We start from the raw sequence: 27,594 nt of genomic DNA on the forward strand, positions 1-27,594 counted from the left end.
TAATTGGACTTACTCAAATGTTCAACTGATCAGCCCCAGTCTTTGTCAAGGAATGTTGTTCCTTGCTACTCTCCAAGCAGAGGTTGGTGGGGAAGATCGTGACCGTTTTATCATATGCCCCGCTTTTTGATATAGCGGACGAAAAACGGGGCATATGATAAGACGGTCACGATCTTCCCCACCAACCTCTGCTTGGAGAGTAGTTCCTTGCTCGGAGTTGCTCCTTGACAAAGTTCCTTTGTTCCATGACAAAGCCTGGAGCTGATGCAGTGATGGGTAAAGGTAGATCTTGTGTTGGCAAATTGCAGTTCATCCAGAGTTGGATCCAGACTGACTTATACCAACACAGATGAACTTTCAAGTGAAGACATTTTGACGTTTCAATCCTGTCAGATCCAGCACTGTTGCAGCCCCGGTCCCGGCCGCATGGTGGTCAGAACAACATGTATACTGACTTATGGTGGAGAATAGTCATATATATATATATATGTAACAGCTTGACGAACTGAGATCTGGGTGGCATTTTCAACGGAATATCAGAGTTCAATGACCCCATACCTCAATGTTAGTAGTTTCCGGATCGCGTTTCTGGTTTCTTTGGGTCTTTTTTTCCATACCTCCATCTTTATTGGCAGCCATGATTTTTCTTACGGGTAAAATTAATAAAACCAGTCTTAAAGTCTTAACCGGAGGCCACAGTAGACACACAGAGAACACAGCTAATAAGGGGAAGCAGTGCATTGTTCGTAAGTTGTTTCCCCTTTGTTAAGTTTGAAAGCGCAATTTTCTACCTCATTGCACCTTCTTGTCTGGCCCTTAGATAAACGAACTGAAGCCTGAAAGAATCTAAAGGGAGACAGAGTCGCTCTCAGCGGGGCCACTGTTGGAACGTCAGTGGAAAAGAATTCCGTAAATGACATTTGCTAATCGCATCACACAGCTTGATGGACATGTTGTCGCCACGCTTCACGCTTAGGCACTACCCCGTAATGACGGGACAGAGAACAGGCAAGACTCGTTCCTAGCCTGGGTCCTGGGCCCAAGGCTCGTCCCCAGTCTGGGTCCTCCTAAAGGCAAGGCTCGTCCCCAGCCTGTGTCCCGGGCCCAAGGCTCGTCCCCAGTCTGGGTCCTGGGACAGACAAGGCTCGTCCCCAGCCTGTGTCCTGGGCCCAAGGCTCGTCCCCAGTCTGGGTCCTGGGACAGACAAGGCTCGTCCCCAGCCTGTGTCCTGGGCCCAAGGCTCGTCCCCAGCCTGGGTCCTGGGACAGACAAGGCTCGTCCCCAGTCTGGGTCCTGGGACAGGCAAGCCTCGTCCCCAGTCTGGGTCCTGGTCGTAAGTGAGCGCGACCTTTCCTCGATTGATTGAGCTCTTGATTTCTTCATTAGTCACCAATTCCTTCCCGAAAAATCACAATCAACATCCCTGGACATAGATGAGGCCATGTACAGGTGGTACCAATCTTCGTGCGGTACCAACTGTCGTCCACCTTGGGTAATGAACACCTGATCCATGACAGAGAGAATAAGCAGGAAAATTGGAAACATTACAGCAACTCCAATCTCAGACCATTTGTCACTTTCTAGAGGTGGCGTTGCGTCATATTGAATTGGAAGATAGAGCCTTACCCTTCCATTCATAAGAAATAGCATCGACAAATATTCTAAGGGCTGGCGGCTAAGTTCTCATTCATCATTATATAAGGATAATGTGACTCTACGTTATCGTGTGAATTATGTTATCATTTTCATCTTCACCATGCCATTAGATTTATCATCTGAAAAATCCAACGTGCTAGCATCATAAAAAATGGCAAAAGATAGGCGACCATAGTGACAACAAGTTCATAACATAAATTAACTATTTTGATCTTTATTTCTATTCGTTTCTGCCTCCGATTACACTCGTGATTTTGTTGAACCCGTCGAACCTGTGCCGGTGGCCGACTGGATATTGTTCTGGTCCATGGGTGCTGTCTTGCCACCGGTAGATCTACTTGGAGATTAAAGATTAGTGACTGAACCATAATTTGTATGTAGACTACTTTTGGCACTTAGAAAGATTTCTGATCCATGTTCTTTAACTATTCAAAGTACTAGAAGTACCATTCACGTTTTTTTTTTTTAAAAGAACTGATTTTTCAAACATTTGGCTTAAGCCGCGAGTTTATCAGATATAAAAATAGCATTTTCGAATTTCGGACGACATTATGTGTTCTGTGACTTGTTCTCCATATGCTGCGGTTTCGCACAAAACGCATTTTTGATCAGAATATCTTCATGAAACTTTCATGATATTTAGATTAAACACTCACAACGCTAGAAGTGGCTGCGGATTAGCATATTTTCACATGGTCTGGCACAAAGAACGGATTACAAGAGCGAAGTCCTCCCGCTTCGGGGGGTCGCGGGACCGCGGGATAACGACGTACTGTACATGCCTCAATACCGATACAAAAGTCCCCCGCTGTGACGAAATGTTAATTCATATCTGAGTCCGCAATCCGACCAGTTTTGCCAAACAAGTTTTCAGTCGAGCTCGGATGTTTTTGCTCGGTTCCAAGCGCGAGGTGTATGTCTGAGGTGTGACCGTCACTGCGAGCTGAGCGTCCAACAGACAGGAGACGACATGAGCAAGCTTCCGTCGGCCTCCAGTAAGTAACGTTTGATACTACAACGAGAACAGTTTGCTCTAGATCTCGTTTCATTTTCCGTGGGAAACAGTGTGCAGTGCGTTGATGAATGTTAGACATCCAGGTAATAAGATACGCCAAAAATAGTTACTCAAGCAACTGGATAAAATTTTGAAACTGTCTAACGTTTCAGACGGCATCCACTGTCTTTCGTCAGTGACTAACGATAGGACTGGAAAACGCGGTTTTATAAAATACTCTGAACAATGTGTAGTGTGTGTAAAGAAATGTCACTAGGGAGTGTCTGCCGTCATATTGATTGGCCTTGGAGAAATACATAGTAGCAATGTTTGACACACTTGGTGTTGGTTTACACATAAGCTTAGAAAGTTATGACATAAAAAAACACAAACATTGAAACAGGGGTGCCTAAGTATACAAACGAATGTTAAATGATTCATTTGAGTTTTACGCAATACATACGAATTTTACAGAATACAATCCACTACTAAGAAACATACGAATTTTACGGAATTCGTACGATCCACTACTAAGAAACATTAATACTTTATGGAATTCATAGATCCACTACTAACAAATATACGAATTTTACGGAATGCATACGAGTTCAACGGAATACATACGATCCTTGCGATTAGTAAAACTAATGCCTTAAAATTCGTATGTTTCTTCACAGTTGATCGTATGAACTCCGTAAATTTCGTATGTGTCTTTAGTAGTGGATAGTACGAATCCCGTAAAATTCGCATGTATTCCGTAGAACTCAGAGTATGAGTTTCGCAAAATTCGTACAAGTACTTACTAGGTACCCCTGTGAAAAATGTATGTATAGTATATATGGAGTTATAGACTATATCGACCATATAGAAAACCCTGTTGCTATGTTCTATTCCTGGTCATTCGGCCCTTAGTTAGTCGCAGTCCATTCTGCAACTTAGTCTCCCGTATTTGACTGCTGATTATACGAGTCCCTCTTCACAATGTGTTTAACATGACAGAAATAAGTAAACATAATTGTGCTCAGTAATTTGTGGTTTGACGTCGTTCAGCTCATTTGAAATTTATTTACTCAAATCCCATGTTCGTTTCTATATCTGATCTTTAGTTAAAATACTTTATTTTCTTATCTACATATCTCATTCCATGACGTTTGACTGTACAGTATCCATTAATCAACGCTTGCAAGACATTCACTTTCAAACTTTCCTAAAAGAAATACACAATGATAACAAAGGTGGATCCGCTAGAAACAAACTGAGATCCTACAGATTGTTCAAGTCCACGTATAATAAAGAAAAGTATCTAAGTCTCGAAAATATACGGCATAGGACCGCGGTCACAAAACTCCGGATCAGCTGTCACAAACTTCACATTGAAACAGGACGTCATAACCGCACTCCCCTGGAACAACGAATATGTAGACATTGCAATCTAAATATAATAGAGGACGAGCAACACTTTTTAGTGGAATGTAGTTTATACAACGAAGAGAGAGCTGCGTTTTACAAACTAGTTCAATGTAGGTTTCCCCATTTCATACATCTTGGAAACGCGGAACAATTCATATTTCTAATGGCTTTAGATAAACCCTTAATCATCAAACATACTTGTACCTATATTTACAATATCACTAAGAAGCGAGAAGAGGCCAAATTAACGTAATCATTAGACTAGTGCAAGCTTATATTTGTATGTATATATGTGTGTATTTGCAAACTGTGATGTTTTCTGTTGTGACCTGTACTAAACCCAGTTGGGTATGTGTGTGCAATAAAGGTCTTCATTCATTCATTCAGTATGACATACTGTATTCTATGTACCCAAGTAATGATCTGTCAGACGCTACAGTTAAACACACCGCATATCGCAGGGGACACCATCACATCCGTGCGTCATACTCTGGTCATTCGATAAGTTAAACCATACTTTATCTTTTTTATCTGCATATTCTCATTCCTCATTCCATGACATTTGACTGTGAAATATGACATACTGTTATTCTCATAAGACTGGGCCATGTGCTCATACGGATGTAAGGATCAGTCAGACGCTACATAGCTACACAGGAGAACAATGTGGCCAATTAAATTTGGTATTTAGTGATTATACTTAAATGATTATAGACAGGTCAAAGACCTTTTGCAGACATGAGGAGGAGAAAGTAGAAACCGCCTTTCATTTGTTTTACAGAGGGAATGATATTACTCTATAAAATAGGTAGATATATCGAGGAATGTTTAGACCTTAGAACTTGTAGTGTAAGTGATAGATAGACAAAGATATCGAGGAATGTTTTGACCTTAGAACTTGTAGTGTAAGTGATAGATAGACAAAGATATCGAGGAATGTTTTGACCTTAGAACTTGTAGTGTAAGTGATAGATAGACAAAGATATCGAGGAATGTTTTGACCTTAGAACAAGTAGTATATATATATACTTGAAATGATACCTGAAACTCGATATGTTGAATTATCCATATACTTCTATGGAGTTTAATTCTTTTGTATCCACTTGTCCGTTTGCATGTATAGTTGTAGAAGATACAGGTACAACTGTGTTTCAACGAAGGGCGGTTATACCGGCATATAGATACAGGTGCAGATTTCTGTTTTAAACGACTGTGCATGAAAAGGTGGCGAGGTCCTGGTTTTGATGATGATGATCCACTGTATTCAGCTCAGGTAGTTGTAGAAACAACCTCTGGCTGTATTCAGTCTTTCCTGGTTTTGCCGCTACAAAAAGGCAACAAATCATATCTTATATTTCTGCATTTCCCTTGCAATGATACGCTATTCCATTCCCCTATCCAGGCCGTATTCTGGACATCCCTGCTACTGGAACTTGCTGTCCTATGTGTCACTAGGCAAAACAAGGGTCTGAACGAAAGGTGGTCATCGCAGGAATTGGGGGTAACGTTAAGGGCCTGATCGCGCAGAAAAACAATAAACTGTAATACTTTGGTCCTATTTCCAAAACGGGGCCCGACTGGGCACCTTGTGGTAATGGAAAATATGATATGAAAGACAACAAAAGACACAAAACGTAAACAAATTACTCCTGACCATATATTGCATATTTTCTTGATAGACATTTTTTATTTCTCGTTTTCGCAAACAGCACGGCCGGGCCCCGGATTGGAAATGGGACCGAAGCATAAGTTATGTTTCCTCATTTGTCTTGATTAGCTATTTTATCATTTTACATCTATATCTCTCCAGGCCGTATTCTGGACATCCCCTGTAAAGTGTGCGGGGACCGGAGCTCGGGGAAACATTACGGCGTGTACACGTGCGACGGCTGCAGCGGATTCTTCAAGAGAAGCATTCGGCACAACCGGAACTACTCCTGCAAGTCGCCCAACAGTGCACCGTGTCCCGTGGACAAGTCCCGCCGCAACCAGTGCCGCGCATGTCGTCTGCAGAGGTGCTTCCAGGTCAACATGAACAAAGATGGTGAGTAAAATTAACCTCTGCGGTCGGCAAATGGTCCCTACCTCCGTAGCCACTCCCTTAGCATACTATTCACTCTTTTGGCCAATTTCTACTATTTTTCCAACCATCCGCGGGGCCTGGTAGAGGCTAGAGTAAAATAGCTTGTTTTGCGACAAAGAGCTTGTCGTCTCGGCTCTGTACATGTCATATATTAATATCGCTAAGAATACCTGACGACAAAATAGAGAAACAAACAATCGAACGAAACAAAACATTTCGTACAACGACGTTTGACTCTCTATTTCCATTTCGGGTTGGGACAAACATGACAAATGTATCATGCTCAAAGATACGCCAAATATAGTTACTCGAGTAATTGGACAAAATTTTGAAACAGTCATACGTTTCAGACAGCATCCGCTATCTTTCGTCAGTGACAGTGTCTGAAACGTTACACAGTTTCAAAATTTTATCCAGTTGCTTGAGTAACTATTTTTGGCGTATCTTATTACCTGGGTGTCTAACCTTCATCAACATGATCAAAGATGTTGTCACAATTGTTGCGCCACTAAAAGGCTTTTCTTGTTTCATAATTTAATACTTTAAACTAGAATCCACGACGTGTTCATCATCGATAAGCATTTTTCACAGTCAAATCAACAGCCTGGTCTGCAGAGGTGCTTCCGCGTCAACATGAACAAGGATGGTGCGTATTTAGGCACACTTCGAGCACGTAAAGAAATAACACATTTATCGAGAAGAGTAGGGGTCCTTCCCGGTGTGAGCGGATCAAATAAATCTGTCCGGATATGCAGCTTGTACCCTTAAGTACGAATCTGGTGTGTTACGCCACAAGGCGGTTTACTGGGCATGCAATACAAACAAAAAACAAACCAAAAGTATTGTTGTTGTTGTTGTTCACCTTGTAGTGCCTAGTGGCACATAGAGCAGCAAATTTCCTCGCTGTTTCAGTAGAAGGGTATATTTTGACGGGGAGAGGCAGATTGTAAGTAGATGTGAATAGTCTGTATGAGCGCAATTCATTGTGTATTTTTGTCATTATCAATCTCGCATAGTCGTATTTCGTACGTGTTAATGATGAGAGCGAGATTTAAACCCCTTGGACAGGTCCTCACTAGTGCCACTGCATTAATCAGACCGGGACGGTGGATGTGTGGTACAAGTCCAAGCTGTCCATGACCGAGGAGGCTGTTGTAGTTTCTTGTCGACGGTCGGTTCAATCATGATCTCGCCTTTTAACAAACCAACGAAATACTCCGATTTCTGACACTTCGCAGTCCATTTGACAAGGCTTCGTTCAAACTTCAGTCAGTTAAACCACCACCTATTTCAACACCATTGTATTAATCATCCTACATGTAAATGCAGGTATCATAGTGAAAAAAACAGTGAGCACTGCCTTCTACCAAAGACATTATATATAATGTCCTTGCTTCTACATTGGAAACTTTATAATAGTCAAAGAAGTACTCTGTTATCATCTCTTTCGAACATTGCAGATCTAACGCAACACAATGACTGTGCTCTATACGAGTACGAGGAGTCAGAGTCAAATTGACAGATTCTTTGCTCCAGAGGCGTGCGGTTGTATCTTCCTGACTCACTATGTTTGAGTTTGTGACAGCCGATTCGTAGTTTGGTGATGGTTCTTCTTTGTTATTCGTTTGGAAGATATTCTTCTTCATGGAATATTTCTTTCTTCGTTTGGAAGATATTCTTATGCCATGGAAGACGAAATACACTTTATTTCAAACTGTTCATTTCATGTTAATGCACGAAATAATGCACTAAAATCCATCCGAATGTCTCTAAGCTTACAGACAAAGAAAAGACTATTCTTCTTTTAACTACCAAAACCCCACAAATTATAGAAAAGGTGGGACATTACGTCTTCCATTGCTTACAAAAGAGAAGTCAAACCCTTCACTAGTTATCGACAATTATGTTTGTATAGTCTAGTTTAGCCGCTTTTATACCTATTTTGTACTCTGTTCTTTTATTTATGTTATTTGCAATTAGCCTTCGGGCAGGAAGTTGCAATAAACTAATTATTACATGTATAAGTAGATTTGAATAGTCTGTATGGGGATTGCTTGTTCTTTGCGTATTTGATTTTGTTGTCATTATGAATTCCTCATTGTGCTGTATTTTGTCTGTGTGAATGATAGATCATAGATCATCATAGAGACAGATCTAAACCCCTTGGACAGGTCCCCCTATAGTTCCACTGCACTAATCGGACCGGCGGGTCATCCACAGAGCACAAAGAGCCCAGTCAATCGTCCCACAGGTGGCCAGCTGACCGGATTATGACAAATCATGTCAATGATTTGGTCCCAAACCTCACATTTTACGCCGCGCACTCTCCGTTACTAATGAGATATCTACGGCATTACGCCGATAAAATCCCCCGTGTGAACATGACAAATATAATGCCTGCCTTGTCGGATTTTTCACTCGCCCCGGCTCCAAGACATGATTACTATTGTTATATTTTCCCCATTTCATAGAACTGAATGCGGATTATTCTCAATTGGCACGAAAACTCTTTAACTTTCTTCCATGACCCCAATTTTCTCCATTGTCCTTCTCGTCTGCTAACAAGGTCCCGCTAAACGCGCCAATCAATATTTCACTCTCTGGTTGTTCTGAATGGATCTTTTGGCTCATGCTAAGAGGACATTAGGGCAGCATTGTGAGGTGTAATAGCGGGGGAGCGGTTTAAACCGCGCCAATTAACCCCTGTCAAACACAGGTGTGGACTTCTACGGGCGGCAATACGATTTCTCCAGCAAAATGATAGTCTCTACCAAACTAACCGCGCCGGCTATAGGGAGAACATTTGCCAGGGGACTTTGGTCACGGAGGGTTTCATTCGCAGGCGCAATTTGACCCTCTCTCCGTAGCCGACTCCCTTCATACAATTGACTCTATTTTGGCCAATTTCTACTATTTTCCCAGAGACCCGCGGAGCCTGGTAGAGGCTAACTTCTACGGGCGGCAATACGAGTTCTCCAGAAAAATAACCAGCTGGCTAGCCTCTATCAGGCTTAGACTCTACCAGTCTCCCCCGGTCGCTGGGAAAATAGTAGAAATTGGCCAAATAGATCTAGAGTCAAATGTTTGAAGGGAGTAGACTCTACCAGTCTCCCCCGGTCGCTGGGAAAATAGTAGAAATTGGCCATATAGATCTAGAGTCAAATGTTTGAAGGGAGTCGGCTACGGAGATCAATCAATCAATCAAAAATGGTTTTATTAATCAACAGAACTTGCAGTACTACATTTGTAGACTGAATTGCGTCTATTGTGACATTCAATAAAACAAATCACATCAATCACATTTACTCACAAAACTATTGCACTATTGCACTTATTGCACTTATTGCCATAAAATCGACTCTGTCCATTTTGTCATTTTAAAATACTATTACGTCTAAAGCGAATACACACATGTACAACATTAAGTCCATTAATCATAACATAATACTTCTCAGGCAGCAGTGTCATTTTGTTTCATTTAGTATCCTTAGAAGTGATGGAACTGGGCTGTTACTAAACCTAGTGGTGCGAGTAGTAGGCAGAGACAGAGTTTTTGAGTTTCTGAGGTTACGTCCATGTGATGCTAGTCGGGTTGGGGGCAACAGGTCTACAGTTCTCTCTGATTTCTCCATGCTGGTAGCAAATCTTCGGCAGAGGTTGTTCCTCCTTTCCTTCAAAGTTTCGAGCCCGCACTGTTGTAGAGATGTGGCGTAGTCATGGTAGTGGCGACCCAGAATGATTCGGCATGCGCGTCTTTGTACATTTTCAAGAGTTATTGTCTGTTTGTTTGTGAGGCTGTGGTGATAGACGGGTGCACAGTATTCCAGGATAGGCCTAATATAGCCGCAGTACACAGTTACTAAATCTGGCGTCGAAAGACCGAACGTCTTAAGTCTCCGGAGCATAAACATACGTTTGTTGGCCTTCTTGGTAGACTCGCAGACTTGTTTGTCCCATTTCAGATTAGACTGCAACCAGATTCCCAACACTTTAGCAACGACCACTGCCAGAAGGGGTTTGCCCCCGAGAGTTATGGGTGGAGGGGGAGGTGGGCTCTTCATAAAGCAAACAGGGTCAAATTGGCAACCGAGCCGACTCCCTTCAAACATTTGACTCTAGATCTATTTGGCCAATTTCTACTATTTTCCGACCGACCGGGGGAGACTGGTAGAGTCTATATCAGGCTCCACATGCCGCTGGAAAAATAGTAAAAATTTGCCAAATAGACAGATAACATGCCAAAGGAGTTATCTAGGTCGCAAACTGTACTCCCTGGCCAGCTAACTCCTCTGGCATGTTATCTGTCTATGCGGCAAATTTCTGCTATTTTTTCAGCGACCTGTGGAGCCTGGTAGAGGCTAAACCTGGCCCCGATAAGTTGAAAATCGCGAATCAGCGCCCCACAGCCCCCCCCCCCCCCAATAGTAAAAGCCGGCACCGCCCGGAACGCCTGCAAAGGAGCGTTAGTTGTGAACCTGAGTGGAGAATTATATTGTTTTTCCCACTTGGATACTGTCATTGCCACCGATAGATCTGCTTGGAGATTAAACCCGACTGTCAAAGTCGATTTTGGGACATCTGGTGACTGACCTTGGTACTGCAGCAGAATGGCCGTTTTTCGTATCTTTTGTCCCGGACGTGCTATGGTCTCGATCTATCGTAGCCTCCGTGGATCGCTGGGAAAATAGTAGAAATCGGCCAAATAGAGCGAATAGTATGCCAAGGGTAGTCCGCTATGACGGGAATCTCAATCTGTTAGTCGTCTATTGACCTTCCCTGCATAGCGGACTACCCTTGGCATACTATTCACTCTATTTTCCCAACGATCCGCGGAGTCTGGTAGAGGCTAGATCTGTCGGTGGCAGATACTACGTAGTAGCTTTTGATGTAAGTAAGATGCGGTGTAGGGTTGGGCCTCCTAGCAGCTTCAGATTAGTGCTGTTTACGCTCCTGGATCTGTTGGCTCACGCTAAGAGGAAATTATGCCCACATTGTGAGGTGTGTTAGCGGGAGAACGGTTTAAACCGCGCCAATTAACCTCTGTTATACACAGGTGTGGACCGCGCTTCGGAACAAATACTGACTCGGTGTTTAGTACAGTTTACGTACTCTCTAAACAGAGGTTCGGCTCAGGCTGGTTTTTGACGTGATTTTAGGCGTTTGCGGCATAAAACGAAGCCGGACCTCTGCTTGAAGAGTACAGTACTGTTTGCGGAACCGTGTTTGGGGCAATCTGGGACAAGGTCGAACTTTGTGTACATAGTACTGTTGCGTATGAGCAAATTATGTACATTATTATGACACTACCATAGTCCCTATAGCTCAACTGGTAGCAGCCTCACAGTTGAGCTCCTGGTTCTAGTTATAATTATATATAATAAGTTGTAACTGGGAGACCCCGGTTCAATCCTTGGAAGGGCATTTCGGTTGGGGCTGCACCGGTCTTTCGGAAGGGATGTAAAAAGGGGAAGCGCTAGCAACCCCTCCTGTAAAAATATACCCTGCCACTGAACCATTTACTGGCCTATGTGAATAGACACTACGCGAGTTTGAATGACACCGCAGAAGGTCTGAGCTGAAACTAAGAATTTAGAACATTTGGACTAGAAGTCCCAACCAACCACCTGTTCTGTTCCTCCCGCCTGCAGCCGTCCAGCACGAGCGGGGGCCCAGGAACTCCACCATCAGGAAACAACTGGCGCAGTACATGAAGGACACCTCGCGGTGCGACGCGGTACCGCAGGCCTGTCCCGCGTTCCTCGGGGCCCCTTACCTGCCCGTCCGAGCGCTAGTGCCGGTCACCCTGACGGACCGGTGCGCCGCGGACTTCACTCACTCCACCATCTTCCAGCCGGTGCCGAGGGTGGGTTTGTGTTTCTGGCGATATCTCCTTTACATAATGAGGCATGTTTTGTGATGAACCACGATCCTATAACGTATATTCATCACAACAAACGGTATACAGCATTTCTATTTCTAGATCTTTACTATTGTAGATGGTATGCTCTACATTTTATACATCATGTTTTCGTGTTTGTGTGTACCGTGTGTTGTGAACAACATGGCTCGAGAAGTTGTGGATGGATCTTTATGATATTTAGTCACAGTTGGTAGGTGTTGTCAAGATGAAGATGATTATGTTATGGGCCCCCTGACGGCTTTCCACGGTACTGCAGCGGAACGTCCCGTTTTGATATGTCGGGCCGTTGAAAAACAGTTCCATTGTTTCAATACTGCAGTTCTCTATCTCTCTTTACATTTACATTGTAATGAGACAAAATTATATTTGGCGCATGTATAAGGTCGTGGAAATCTAGTTTTCAACTTCCGGAGCTGATAGAAATTAAGACTCGTTTGATCGTCCTATTGTAAACATACAAAAGCCTTTATACTGTTCTGACTTTCCTCTCCTCTCCTTACCGTCCCCAGTACCCAGTAGAAGTGCTACAGAGATGGTCCTGTAAGACCGAGCCTGTTCAGGAGGCTGCTGCAAGGCTACTCAACATGACTCTGCACTGGCTCAGGAGCATCCCGGCCTTCCTCACGCTCTCAAGTCATGACCAGGTGCGTTAACAGGATCCGTGGGCCGGAGTTAGATCCTAGGGTCGGTCCCAGCTCGGACATGTAAGGGATTGCATTCGTCATTTCGGATGGGTACGTAAAGTCGGCCGCCCCATATAGCTTCAGGTAGTAGCCTCAAGCGTGAAACCTCTGCATGTAAAAGAACCCAACACGCTTGTCGAGAAAAGTAAGAGTGACCCGGTGTGCTTGGCCAAAAGTGCGAGCCGCAACGAAGCCGCATTGCACTAGCTACTTGAAAAAGCACCTTGCTTCATATCAACTGAGGATGACGTCTGCGTTATATATAATAACAGGACAGCAAGACAATACGTGATAATCAACATCAAATCTTGTGACAAGAGAACTCCCAGGCGAGATTTGTGTTTACCGGGTTGATGGAGAGACAGAGTTCGTCTGGAAAGCTCCCCAGAGTAGCTAACTCTTTTGTTGTGTGTAGTGTTTAAATATCGTAAATCCTTAAACTAAGTACTAGTATGCTTTATAATCATTTTAACCTTTACTTGGCTTGTGTGATTTTTGGCGACGCCTCAGGGGCTAGCCTAACGATATATGATTCTCCTTATCCTTGTGTTTCTCTGTGTTCATTGCACTGCCACTGGCTACTTTAAAAAGCATCATGCTTCACCGGATTGAGTATGACTGCTTTATAATTTTTGTATCCTGTACTTGACTTTTTGGCGACGCCTTAGGGGCTAGCCTAATAGTTTATGTATTGTCTATTCATAAGACTCCAAAAATGGAGGGGGAGACAAAACAGCTGCCAGTTGTGTCCCCCTTAACAAGCAAAATACAGCATACAAGAAATAATATCATTCTCCTTATCCTTGTGTGCCTCTGTGTTCAGCACCTTCTTCTGCAGAGCAGCTGGCAGGAGATGTTCCTGTTGGGCCTGGCTCAGTGGGCGCTGCCGATGGACCCCAAACAGCTGGCCGTGGAGGCAGGTAGGGCAGCAGACTTGTTTTCTAATCTTAATGGAACATCTTTCATGACTACATCACTTCATATACTGTAAATGCATTTATGTTCGCATGATTTTTATTTCACGGTAGGCATGTTCGCGGTGGTTTTAAGTTCGCGTTTGAAACAATAGCAGTGCTACAGTTATAGGTGGACAAAAAGTTTCGCGGTGGTTTTAAGTTTGCGCTGAAAGTTCACCGCGAAAACCGCGAACATAAAACCACCGCGAACATTTATGCATTTACTGTAGTCAGTAGGGATGGGTACCTTGGACTGGTATGAAACTGGTGTTTCTTACTGGAACTGTAAAAAAAAGAGACTGGGAAAAAAATCAGTGGACCAGTTTTTGTACCAGTTTCAGTTGCTTTCTCATTGGAATGAACCATTCCAAGATACAGAATGAACATCATTTGTAGCCCTATACTCTTTTCTTGCTCTCCAATATATGATATAGTCCTACTGTTCTGCTTTATGGCATCACGACTGCACTGTGAAGTGGCTTACTCCTTTAAGCCCCCCTCTCACTGTACCAGCGGCATGCTGGCGGTGTCGCTGCGTCCTAAACTGGATTTGTGTCACCCTTGACTTTATAATGGGAATATCATTCGAAACGCACAACTATGACCAAAAAGACAACAAAACACACAAAGCTTAAAAAGATTCGTTTATTGTCGTTGAAATTCGTTGAGTACTTTGTCAATTCTATCGGACGCAGCGACGCCGTCAGTGTGCCGCGGGTCCAGTGAGATGGGCCGGGGGGCTTTACTTACAAATACAGCCCAGTTTATTTTCATTTCCCTTTAAAATAAAGTGAAAACCAAGATACCACAATAAAGGATTGCTTGTGTTCTGTGTTCCAGGTGTCCCCGCTGACCAGACCGCCCCGGACCGGCTGCAGTCCTTCCTGCAGCAGGTGCAGGCGCTGCAGGAAACGCTGCACAAGTTCCACCACCTGCAGGTGGACGCGGTGGAGTACGCCTGTCTCAAGGGCATCGTGCTGTTCAAGACTGGTGAGTCCGAGTCTATTCTCCGTTTAGACCCTTACAGTGCCTAGTGGCACATAGGGCAGCAAGTTTCGTTGCTGTTTCTGTAGCAGGGTACATTTTTACAGGGGAGGGTTGCTAGTCATAAGGGCTAATGGCCCCGCGTTTGAGGATTTGCCTCTAGCTTTATGTGCCTTTAACATGCTTGAGGCAGCTCCTCGAATACGGGACCATTTCACGTCCCTTCTCAAAGACGGGTGCAGCCCCAACCGAGATGTCCTGACCTCAAATTGAATCGGGTCTGCCAGGTACCAACTAATTGGAACCAGGAGTTCAACTGTGAGGCTGTTAAGAGTTGAGCTGTGGGGACATTCCTGAATTGATAAAGACATGCATGTTGGTTCAATCTTGCAAATGAGCAAAGAGGACACCTATCCAACTTGTTGTGCAGATGTGCAGTCCCTGAGAGAGCCCGGTACGGTGGCAGTCCTACAGGACCAGACCCAGCTCAGCTTCAGTCATCACATTGAGGCGCACAAGCCGGGACAACCCTTCCGCTTCGGCAAACTTCTTCTTCTGCTGTCCAGCCTACGAGAGGTAAACACACTAGTCTGTCACTACGCCGACTGTAGAGAGAATATTGCCAGTGGAGTTTGGCCACACACGAGTCTCTACTGAGGTTTTGTCCATTCTGCCCAAATGAAATTGAAGACGAACGTCACTCAAGTACCATGAATTGTTCAAGATATGAGGATAAACGCTCTAAGCTGTTCACCTTTATTTCCACTTGTTCAAGTCAATTCAATACGCTCCATTCTGTTGATAGATTTGATTACATACTGAGAGGAGATAATCCTTACTGTGTTCAAATAGGTATATATACATCAAAGAATGTTTGGACATAAGAACAAGTAAATGTATAAGTATACGACACGCTAAATTTCTATATATTGCCCTATTCCATATGATTGTATGTAAACAAACTCATTAGTATGAACTTTGTTTGTTGGCATGTATGTATGTATGTATAGATTAAGTAGACCTTACGAGAGTCGCTGTACTTTTGTTGTGTCAATAAAGATTGTGTGACTAAAACTACGCCGGCTATAGAGAAAATATTTGCCAGAGAAGTTTGGCCACCGTAGGATTTCATTTGCAGGCACATTTGTTAACCTTCCCAATGACAGACTCCCCTAGGCCTAGCCAATTATTCCTTTTTTTTGCCGAATTCTACGTTCCATACCCCTGTAGGAAGGCCTGGTGGAGGCTATAAACACACAACATATGGTTACCTTAGCATCAGCGTCAGGAGATGGCAAACTGTACTCCCTGGCAAGCTAACTCCTCTGGCATGTTATCTGTCTATTTGGCCATTTTCTACTCTTTCCAGACACCTCTCAAGCCTGATAGAGGCAACTTTAGTATAGCATCCTTTGCAGGCCTTCTGTGAGAGCCAGCGTCTATTTTCGGGTGGAGGGCTGATTTGCGATTTTTAACACATGGGTCAGGTTCTAAATCTAATGCTGGGGAGATCAGCGTCTCTAGAAAGTTTGATTTCATGGTAGAGAGGAAATGGAGTATTCGCGGTGGTTTTCAGTTCGCGATTGAAACACGGGGGTAGGCAGGCAGAAGAAAAACAAAACGTTGGAAGGTGGTTTTAAGTTCGCGATTAAAAGGTCACATAAAACCACCACAAACATTTCCCCTTTCACAATATTTCTCTGTATACAGTCAAACCTCTCAAAGACGACCACGCGGGGGGGCGAGGGAAAGCGGTCGCGTTGGACAGGCCGCTTAATGCTTGTACCTATGGGGAAAAAATTTCGGGATCGAGAAAAAGCGGTCGCCATGGCCAGGTGGTCGGCTTGAAAAGGCGGTTGACTAGTTTCATTGTGGAGATGTTGAAGTTATCTTTGTGTTCCTTCCTCAGGTCCAGCGCTCTAGCCTGGAGAGCGTGTTCTTCACCAAGGCGTCGACAGGGGGCGTCTCCATGGGCAGGTTGGTTCTGGACATGTACAAGTCCCTACAGACGGACGTCGTGTTGGCGGACACCTACAGGTTCTACCCCGGGGCCTCCACTTCGTCCGCGGCAGCGATACCTGGCATCAGCTGAACAAAACCATCATCAATGCCGGTTCACGATTGTACCACAGTTTATACATGTACTCTTATTATGTTCTGTAAGAGCGTTTTCACTCAATTTTCATATCAATGGTGCTCACTGCCATGTTGGTCAATGGACCGTGGCTCAAGCCTACAACATGTTTGAAAAATCTTACATTTTATGCATATGAATTCTTCCTGTATTCTTTTCTTTGAGCTGTACACACTTAGTACAGGTCATTTGAGGTGACACCCCGGCCATCTGAACATGACATGAAATTGATGAAAATGTATTTTTGTAAGCTGAAAACTACAGATTTAACAACGAAAATCAACAACATGGGCTTTCAGACAATGAGTGAGATGGAAAAAAATTAAAGCTGGAGACAGTCCCTATGACGTGACAAGAAAACACTCTAATGACAGCTCCAATCTTCTGGCTCTCACCAGGATGTGAGAATGCAGTCCCGAGTTACTGATTACAGACTCGGATATATAAAAAAGCTTTAAGATAGTCCGAGACCATGTTAATCATAGATTTTTTATGACGAATCTTATATAATGTGATGTACAATCAGCCAATAACAAAACCCTTAGTTCAGTTTAATGACAAGTGAGTCAGGGGAAAACTGGTGGATATGTTTGCTGCCAGCCTTGTACAAGACATATTGGCCCGATTTACACACATGTTTTTGAGTCGACTTGAAGTTGACTCAGGACTGTACAAGGCTAACCCTAGGCCATCCGAGGAGTGTTTACTAGTAAGAAAACTCCACTTGAGCAGCCCAAAGATCCTCACACACAGCCCCTAGTCGACCCCCGAGAAAACTTGTGTGTAAATCGGGCCATTGTGTAGGTCTGTAGATTTAATGACAGGTTTGTGTCAGGATAGAACAAGTAGGACAATGAAGATTAGATTAACTTTTTGCTAACAATGACACCCAGTTAACAAATGTAGATAACACAAGTGTATTTCAGAAGGACTTAGGAGAGAGCAAGCTGCACAAATGTTGTAAGAGCAATGTTACACAGCAATGTTCGTAGATAAGCTGCCTGACAATGTACATGTAAGTCATTCGAAATGCTTTTAAGGTAAAGCAACACATGTACAGTTTGCTGTGTCTCAACAGGACAGTCTTATTTCTTTATTCCGTCTTGTCATACTATAATTGAGTGTTGTCTTTTGATAACAGCTTAAGACAAAACAAATAAAGTAGCCGACAGCTGCAACTGAACTGAATGATGTTTCTGTGTCATGCAATTCTATCAACCATACAGGACAGATAATCAGATTTCTCAACGAATTCACTCATCGATAAGAAACGAATCTTTTTGTCGTCTTTTTAGTCATATTTGTATATTTTGAAGGATCTTCAAAATCAGGTGGACAGACAAAATTAGTAACCAGGAACTGTGGGAAAGAGCAGGTCAAAGCCCAGTGGGAAGTCAGATCCTCAAGAGGAAATGGTCCTGGATAGGGCACACACTTAGAAAGCCTATATCCAGCATCACACACCAGGCCCTGACTTGGAATCCCCAGGGTAAGAGGAAGAGAGGGCGGCCAAAGAACAGCTGGAGGAGGGACACAGAGGAGGAGATGAGGAGCATCAGCAGTAGCTGGCATGACCTCAGAAGGAAGGTCCAGAGACGAGTACAGTGGAGGACAATCATCGGTGGCCTATGCTCTGATAGGGGCAAAGGGCCTAAGTAAGTAAAGTAAGTATATTTTGCATGATATTCCCATACAAAATGATTATAAAGTCAAAGGTAACAAACATCCATGTTATGCTTCGGTCTCATTTCCAATCCGGGGCTGTTTGCGAAAACAAAAAATGAAAAATGCATATCCAGAAAAATACACAATATATGGTTAGGAGTAATTTTTTTACATTGTCTTTTGTTGTCTTTCCAATCATATTTTTCATTCCCTCAACCTGCCTGGCCGGCTGGATTGGAAATGGGCGCGTAGCATTAGGATGCAGCGAGCTAGCCAACATGCCGAAGTCCAGTGTGATAACCGCTTAGGCCACAGCATCTTAATTTCTTGGTTAACGGATTTTTAAAAAAAATGTTAGCAAAAAAAAATCATGAAAACAAAAGGCTGGGGTGAAAAAACTTGCACCTGACCCTGTTCACTCCCTGAAACTGTGTGCACTTAAGTACAAACGTTCCTCTGAGATTCTGTTTTCATGTTGATTTTGGAATTAAGCATTTTTTCAAAAAATTCTCTAACCAAGAAATTAGACTGGTGTGGCCTTATCTAGTGTTCCTGACTACAGCACTGTAAGTTTGTCACAAGGACAGTTTATGCAGTCAAGGAACCCGACGCTCTCAGAATCGGCTCTGTTTCCTGGAAATAATTCCTAAACCAGTCCACATGTTCTCTCTTCTGCTGAAGGGTCAGGTAGGGGTTTTTGGAGAGTCCGGTTATGACCAGCTCCATGAAGTGTCTGATGGGCCCCTTCTCTGGGAACCCCCCTAGTAGATCCTCCAGGAACACGTGTTCGTGGAAACCAACGGCAGCCTCGTCCTCCAGACCTGGAACAACACTCGCTATGTAACTACATGGACAAACTTATCAACATAGATACAAACACATCAATATGCTTTAGGCCACGTCAATATGCAACTACATGGACAGTGCAAACAAAATGAACATGGATACAAACACATAGTGTATAAAGACAATTCAAACTCTACAACTGGATAAAATTCGGAAATTTAATTTCGGACGTTTCAAGTGACATCCACCACTCTTCTTCAGCGTCACTAAAATGAACTCATGCAAAATGAATACAATGCTAGTACTTATGGAAATTTATCATGATTACAACACATGCAAAAGAGTATAGAGATCTATGCTATTAATGTAGGAATTATCAATACCTCACTCCCAAGCCAACACTCCTTACCTTCGTCATTCTGGACGGGGAAGGTCCACATCTTACCCTCCCGAGTCCACCTGATCATCTCCTCAAACCCGTTACGGGGCGGCCGGTCCACCTGTGCCTGCAGCTCAGCCAACTGCTCCTCATCCCACAGCGTGGGTTCTGTAGGAGGAGATGTTAGTTAAAAAAGTTAAAATCCTCCCACACCATAATTGATGTATAGGGCGGTGCCCATCTCCGTTTCATAGCCCTGGGGACACACTGTGGTGCAATCACTGCAGCAGGGGGCTAGTCCACTGGCAGTGGAGTGTGTTTAACTTCCATACTGTATGTACCATTTTTATAAAGTCTTTGGTATGACTCAATGCGCCTCTTGTCCAGAGGTGTCCTACCCGGGGCTTGAACCCTAGTCCTTCTGGTCCAAGTAATTTGAACCAGATGTGGCAGAGTAGCAAAGGCGCAGACCACTGCACCACAGGGACACCCCTTGTTGTAGGAGATGAGTTTAACTATTTCATCAAGTTTATTGCAAGTTCTTGCCTGGAGGCTAATTGCAAGTACATGTAACATGAAGAAAAGAACGGACAGATAATGGGTAACAATATAGCATGTGACTACTCTAGTCTAAGTATCGACACTAAAAATTCTAACTTATTGGGTTCGACTTCTTTTTCCCAGACAGTGGAAGACGAATGATCCCACTTTTTCTGTAGTGGGTGGGTTTTGAGGAGAGTAGTTTTCTTTTTGTCTGTAAGCATGGAGAAATTAGGATGGAATTTGTTACCGTCAGGCTGCCAGCTGTTCACCTCCTCCTGCATGAAGACTCCCAGTCGTTTCCCCTCAAACAACGACCTGTAGAGAGTTAACAACACATGCAAGGTCATGGTCTCTGTTAAGCCCCCCTCTCACTGGACCCGCGGCACGCTGGCGGTGTTGCTGCGTCCTAAACTGGATTTGTGTTACCCTTGACTTTATAATGGGAATATCATTCAAAACGTACAAGTATGACCAAAAAGACAACAAAACACACAAAGCTTAAGAAGATTCGTTTTTTGTCAATGAAATTCGTTGAGTGCTTTGTCAATTTGATCGACCGCAGCGACGCGGCCAGTGTGCCGGGGGTCCAGTGAGAGGGCGGCTTTAGTTAAAGTCTTTCTGGAACCAAACGATGCAAAGGGCAGTGCCAGGGCTTGAAATCTATTTTTTTGGCCTTAACCTTAAAATCTAGATGCACAGAAATGATTTTGGGTGGACATTGTAAAATATCTCTTTACACAAAAATGGCTTACCAATCAATTTCCATAGTCGTAATGCCAGCTTTTTTCAAAAGCATGTTTTTTTTTTGGAAGGAACATTTTCTGTTACATCTACACATACTAACATAATTCCACCAGGGTACGTAATTACGCCATCCTGAAAAGATATGTCTATACAAATCTCCAACCCAACGTCCCCCAGTATAGTGCACTCCTGTATATCTAAACTGTGTGGGGTACTGCACAGTGCTAGAAATCTTTCAAACCCCCTGTTTTTCAAAGTGGCAGATTTATGTAACCCGGCGGATTGGTTTTAATTGATAGTTTATTGCAAATTCATGCCCGTAGGCTAATTGCATGTTGACAACAATGTCGAAATAAAAATGTAAGGTAAAACAAAAGGTATACATGAATACAATATCATTCTATATTGCTATTCTACAGTAAGTTTCTATATCTACGGTACTAATGCGGGGTTTGATTTCTTCTCTGAAAGCAGTGGAAAATAAAAAGTCCCACACTTTCAATGATGAGTGGGTTGGAAGATTTTAAAAGGAATATGAGTTTCTGTGTATTTCTTAATTTAGAAAAGTTTTTGAAGACTTCGGATACTTTCGTGAATAATCTGTTTCTTTCGCCTTCAAATTCGGGACATTCGCATATAAAATGTATTTCATTTTCAACTGCTTTCGTTGCACACTGTTTACATGTGGAGGTTAAAGTGCTACACATACCTCATCAGCGGCACAGGTCTCCTGACGCCCTGCTCTGATCTTGGCTGAGTTGGTCTCATCTGCTGGAATTCCTGACGAAAGTTCTTCACTTCCGGCCTGGAAATAGAAATGTACACTAAGGTAAAGCAGTCAAACCACCAACTGAGGAAGAAGCATGATGCTATGTTAGTTCTAAATTTTGTTCCCTCCCAGTCTCACTCATTGTTTGGAAGCCTGTCTTGTTAAATCTGTCTTTTTAAGCTGACAAAGATATATTTCTATCAATCTTATGTCACGAAGTTCAGTTTTTTTTGAGGATGGGGGCCGATGGGGTAAAATTTTGATCCCTCCAAACAAGAAAATTTTTATCCTGGGACAGAGGGACAGGGCCTGAAGACAGCTCTGGATTACATGTGTGTACACATGTACAACTATGTACATACTTCAAACTTTAACAAAATTTTATTAACAACATAGCAGCACATGGTCTCCATGTAGACAGTACTGAACTGAACTGATGTTTTACAGAGTAGATTAAAAGCAAAACAATGAACAAAACTGACCAAAACTTACATAAAATCCAAGAAATTAAAAGCCATTAAAAGACAGACACACAGATAATATGAAAGATTGACCCCTGACCTGTTTGCCCTCCTTCTGGCCATGCTGCCGTCCCCCCTGTCCTGGAGTGGTGCAGTCCGCTTGGACTTCTGGCCTTGTTCTACTCGTAACCCAGAAATCAGGTCTCTGGAAGAAATACAAATATGGAAGAGATGTCAATATTCAGTGTTCAGTTATCATTTTTGTCATAAATCAAAGCTATCGACAGCCAAAAGCACAAATGTTTACAAGTTGTTTTTGGTCGGTCTTACAGTTGCAATGAAATTACAAGATAATTGAGCATGAAAGAAATGTAATTCCTATCCCTATCTGATTCTGAGAAAAACTTTGGATTAAGTTCGCCTGCCTGAGAACGAAAAGCTTCAAAAGTGTGAAGTTTACCCAGGAAAATCCGGGTAGAAAAATATGGGTGCAACCCCAAACGATATGCCAGGATTGAACCGGGGTCTCCCGGTTACCAACTATTTGGAACCAGGAGCTCAACTGTGAAGCTGCTATCATGGCCAGTCAAGCTACAGGGACAGCCTCTAGTGGAAAGGCTGTGTAAGTATTAGTAAGGAGATGTTTTACCCGGGACTGCTGTTGTGTTCAATTTACTACAAAGAACGTGTAGAACAAGCGAGTTTACGTTCGGCAGTGATTGGTCATTATTGATCCTGAAGAAGGCGACAGTGGTTGTCGAAAATTCGATCCGTCAATACCTTAGTGGTGGAAGAAAGTTTAGCATTGTATTATGATTACTACTAACACAGAAGAGCTTTCATTATATACTACAAAGAACGTTGCTACATGTATCCCTAAATATGCAGATGTTTTACCCCAAACTGCTGCTGTCTGCGGCTGCAGAATTTACTGCAGATGTGGCTGCAGACTTCCCTGCAGACGTGGCTGCAGACTTCCCTACAGACGTGGCGACCTCGTGTCTCCGGAGCTGCTGCAGAAGTGCAGACTCCACCTTCTCCCCTCCCCCAAGACTTGAGGCAACATCTTTTGCCGCCGCCACCAGTCTGGGGTCCACTTCTCCATCACTGGTGCAGGGGTGAAGACAAAACTAGATGTATTATAGCCAGATAATTGACCATGATACAAAAATACCTAGTTGTGTACTATTTAGTCCAGGGTGGAGGCCACATCTTAAGCTGCCGCCACCACTCGGGGGTCCACCTCTCTGTCACTGGGCAGGGGTGAAGACAAAATTAGTATAAGATGTATTACTTATAGCCAGATAATTGATCATGAGGCTAAAACACCTAGTTGTGTACTATTTAGTACAGGGTGGAGGACACATCTTTAGCTGCTGCCACCAGCCTGGGGTTCACCCCTCCCTCACTGGGCAGGGGTGAAGACAAAACTAGATGTATTATAGCCAGATAATCAATCGTGATAGTAAAACACCTAGTTTTGCACTATTTACTATGTAGGGTGGAGGCCACATCTCTAGCTGCTGCCACCAGTCTGGGGTCCACTTCTCCATCACTGCTGCAGAGATGTATTATAGCCAGATAATTGATCATGATACAAAAATACTTAGTTGTGTACTATTTACAACAGGGTAGAAGCCACATCTTTAGCTGCTGCCACCAGTCGGGGGTCCACCTCTCCATCACTGCTGCAGAGACGAAGACAAAACTAGATGTATTAAAGCCAGATAATCGATAATGATACTGAAACACCTAGTTGTGTACTATTTGCTACAGGGTGGAGGCCAAATCTTTAGCTGCTGCTACCAGTCGGGGGTCCACCTCTCCGTCACTGGTGCAGGGGTGAAGAGAAAAATATATGTATCATAGCCAGATAATTGATTATGATACAAAAACACCTAGTTGTGTACAATTTCCTACAGGGTGGAAGCCACATCTTAAGCTGCCGCCACCAGCCTGGGGTCCACCTCTCCCTCACTGGGCAGGGGTGAAGACAAAACGAGATGTACATTGTGTATTAGCCAGATAATCGATCATGGTATTAAAACACCTAGTTGTGTACTATTTACAACAGGGTAGAAGCCACGTCTTTCACCGCTGCCGCCACCCTGGGGTCCACCTCTCCCTCACTGGGCAGGGATGACTAGAACAGTAGATGTCAGATGATAGACATGCCTAGAGGAGGGCTCTTACACTTCCCAGTAGTGCTGTGTACCTAAACTTATGTTCAGATTCAGGTCCGGATACAGGTCAAGAGGTTCACTGATAATAAGGACAATCTTCTTCGCCAACCTCTGCTTGGAGAGTAACAAGGAATAGGCAATCGGTGTTTGGTCAGTACTTGATAAAATCTTCTTGGTCAGCAACAGGTAGAGCAGAATATTGTGGTTATTAGTGTCTGAATAAATATTTTTTTCAATTTGCCAAAACGTTGATAAAAACGATTTTTTTCATTGATAAGTACATGTTCAGGTTCAGGTTCGGACTAATAAGTGCAACACATGGGACAGTGTGGGCACATTAGACAATAATCGCACACATACCTGTCTGCTGAACTGCCACTGTCCTTCTTCAGTAAACAGCCTGCTGTATGCACACCACGTCTCACACATGACAACCTGTCAAGAAATATACATAATTTATATATGTTCAAGATACTCAATACATGTCACTTAAGCTGAACTGATGGCAGCCTCACAGGCAAGTCTACGAAAACCACGCCTTCCGCACTGGTATTCCAGTGCTGAATCAACGGACGAATCGGCCTCAGCACTGGTTTTCCAGTGCTGACGAAAGTTCAGCACTGGTTTTCCAGTGCTGAAGAAAGTTCAGCACTCGTTTTCCAGTGCTGAAGAAAGTTCAGCACTCGTTTTCCAGTGCTGAATCGCTGTATTCCAGTGCTGAGTTTCTTTCAGCACTCGTTTTCCAGTGCTGAAACTTTTCTCAGCACTCGTTTTCCAGTGCTGAATGGAGTTCGGCACTCGGTTACTAGTACCAGTGCTGAATGGAGTTCGGCACTCGGTTACCAGTGCTGAATGCGCGACAGAGCGGCGGTGCCAGGTCACAGGTCATGTCAAAGGTCATTCAGCACTGGTTACCCAGTGCTGAAACCGCCGTCAGCACTGGAACCGAGTGCTGATGTACAAAAACCACGCCTTCAGCACTGGATTTACCAGTGCTCGGGGACAATTCAGCACTGGAAAACGAGTGCTGAAAAATCCCTAGCACTGGAAAACGAGTGCTGAAAAAAACTCAGCACTGGAAAACGAGTGCTAAAAAAAACTCAGCACTAGAAAACGAGTGCTGAAGTGTTTTCAGCACTGGAACGTTTTTTTTACCAGTGCTGAGAGAAGAATAGTCGTAAAAAGTGCCGCATGGTCACTTGAACTTACGTACTTTGTGATTCATTTAGAATAAACAATGACCAACTTTATTCCGACACAATTTTGTCATTTTGTTCATTGTGTAATTGTATAATAGATATAGGTATGAGGGATGTGTTACAAATAAAGAACTTTATTTCTTTCTTTCTTTCTTTCTGGTCTGACATGCGTTCACCAGTTTATTTATGATTTTGTACACGATGCGTTGTGTAGACATAGTTGTATTCAACTTGTACTACTGTAAAGCTCATGATATTCATATGTAAGTAGTTTCAATCAAGTATTTTTTTCGTAAAATGACTAGTAACAATGCGTGTAATTCTGTTTAAGGCTTGTTTCCATGCGTTCTGTTTAAGGCTTGTTTTGTTGCCATATTTAACGTGCACGGTAATCATGCCAAATAAAGTGTTTTGAAAATAGTATTGGTTCGTTTGCTAATCAGTATTTTGAAATTCAACATTTTGAAATTCAATAGGGAAGTAAAATTTGTAATTTCAGGTAGGCAAATGAGTTCCCGGGTGTCTTGTAACTTGTCCGCAAACAATGGTATCTTCCAATGACGTTGCAGTTACCCTTTAACCTCTGGCCCACCGGAAAATATTCTCTCAAGTCGGTCGCGTCGATGATTTATACTATAGTCAGAGCACTTTACCCCGGTAATATAGAAATTGAAATCTGTCATAGATATACGCTATGGATAAATTTCAGTGAATAGTCCGGAAAAATACTACGTTTTAAAATTGCAAGTAAGTCACCGCCGTAACGTATCTCAGCACTAGTTTTCCAGTGCGAAATATTTGTCAGCACTCGGTTTCCAGTGCTGACAACGAGTTCTCCAGTGCTGAACTCCACTCAGCACTGGTTTTCCAGTGCTGAACTAAACTCAGCACTGGTTTTCCAGTGCTGAACTAAACTCAGCACTGGTTTTCCAGTGCTGAACTTGGCTCAGCACTGGTTTTCCAGTGCTGAAGTAACTTTCAGCACTGGAACCGAGTGCTGAAAAAGGAGAGCGTGGTTTTCGTAGTTTTGCGCCTCACAGTTGAGCTACTGGTTATAATTAGTTGCTAACGGGGATACCCCGGTTCAATCCTAGGTAGGGAACATTGGTTGGGGCTGCGCATATTTTTCAGAAGGGATATAAGATGGAGTCCTGTGTTTAACTCTAAGGAGGTGCTTCCAGCATGTTAAAGGGGAAGGGCTAGCAACCCCTCCCTGTAAAAATGTACCCTGCTACTGAAACAGCAAGGGAACTTGCTGCCCAATGTGCGACTAGACACTACAACGGTCTGAACGAACAAACGAAGGAACCCCAGTCTAGTCCCGAATGAGTACTACCCCCCGAAATGCCCCCCTCCCCACCACAAACAAGGTCAAAGCTCTCGCTCCATTTTACTACCATTATGGAAACTTAACCTGATCACAACATATGCAAAACAGTACATAGATCTATATCATCAATGTAGGAATCATCAATACCTCGCTCCCAGGCCAGCAATCCGCTGTGAGGTCGAACTGAAGAACAGAAACGTGCGCCCGGCGGCCATGTTGAAAAGATTCACCTTTGACCCGTGGTGTAGCAGCCGAGTCATGGTCCCAGCCATAACTGCCACCTGCGGTGTAGCCAGAAAGTCATGGTCCCAGAAATAACTGCCCCTGTCACTTGGCCTAGCCTCACGAATAGGAGACAAGGAATTACTCTCCAAGCAGAGGTTGGTGGAGAAGATTGTGACCTTATTATCACATACCCCGTTTTCTGTTCGCACTCAGCTCTTGGTGGAGACTCTGTGGAGATAAAACGGGGCGATACACTGATATAATAAGGACAATCTTCTTCGCCAACCTCTGCTTGGAGAGTAACAAGGAATAGGAAATCGGTGTTTGGTCAGTACTTGATAAAACCTTCTTGGTCAGCAACAGAGGTAGAGCTGAATATTATCGGATATTAGTGTCTGAATACTTGAATAGCTTTCAATTTGAATTTGCCCAAACGTTGATAACTGAAACGATTTTTTTTATTGATAACAACATGTTGATTTCATTATCG

At 43.4% G+C, this 27,594-nt stretch overlaps 2 protein-coding genes across 2 annotated transcripts; one reads left to right on the plus strand and one right to left on the minus strand.

The window, feature by feature from the left end:
- Positions 1-2,122: 2,122 nt before the first annotated feature.
- On the plus strand, positions 2,123-18,008 carry LOC136430071 (nuclear receptor subfamily 2 group E member 1-like). The gene is made up of 8 exons (XM_066420358.1): positions 2,123-2,651; positions 5,871-6,104; positions 11,792-12,006; positions 12,573-12,707; positions 13,570-13,666; positions 14,543-14,692; positions 15,117-15,262; positions 16,596-18,008. The coding sequence occupies exons 1-8, from the start codon at positions 2,627-2,629 to the stop codon at positions 16,776-16,778; spliced, it is 1,185 nt and encodes a 394-aa protein (XP_066276455.1). The 5' UTR covers positions 2,123-2,626; the 3' UTR covers positions 16,779-18,008.
- On the minus strand, positions 17,722-27,188 carry LOC136430080 (small ribosomal subunit protein mS31-like). Its single transcript, XM_066420370.1, has 8 exons — positions 27,027-27,188; positions 24,711-24,785; positions 23,065-23,274; positions 22,268-22,372; positions 21,647-21,742; positions 20,441-20,508; positions 19,681-19,818; positions 17,722-19,306 (listed from the first exon to the last, which is right to left on the minus strand). The coding sequence occupies exons 1-8, from the start codon at positions 27,149-27,151 to the stop codon at positions 19,074-19,076; spliced, it is 1,050 nt and encodes a 349-aa protein (XP_066276467.1). The 5' UTR covers positions 27,152-27,188; the 3' UTR covers positions 17,722-19,073.
- Positions 27,189-27,594: the final 406 nt, after the last annotated feature.

Source organism: Branchiostoma lanceolatum, chromosome 1 (genome assembly GCF_035083965.1).
Source record: "Branchiostoma lanceolatum isolate klBraLanc5 chromosome 1, klBraLanc5.hap2, whole genome shotgun sequence".
Classification (NCBI taxonomy): Eukaryota; Metazoa; Chordata; class Leptocardii; order Amphioxiformes; family Branchiostomatidae; genus Branchiostoma; species Branchiostoma lanceolatum.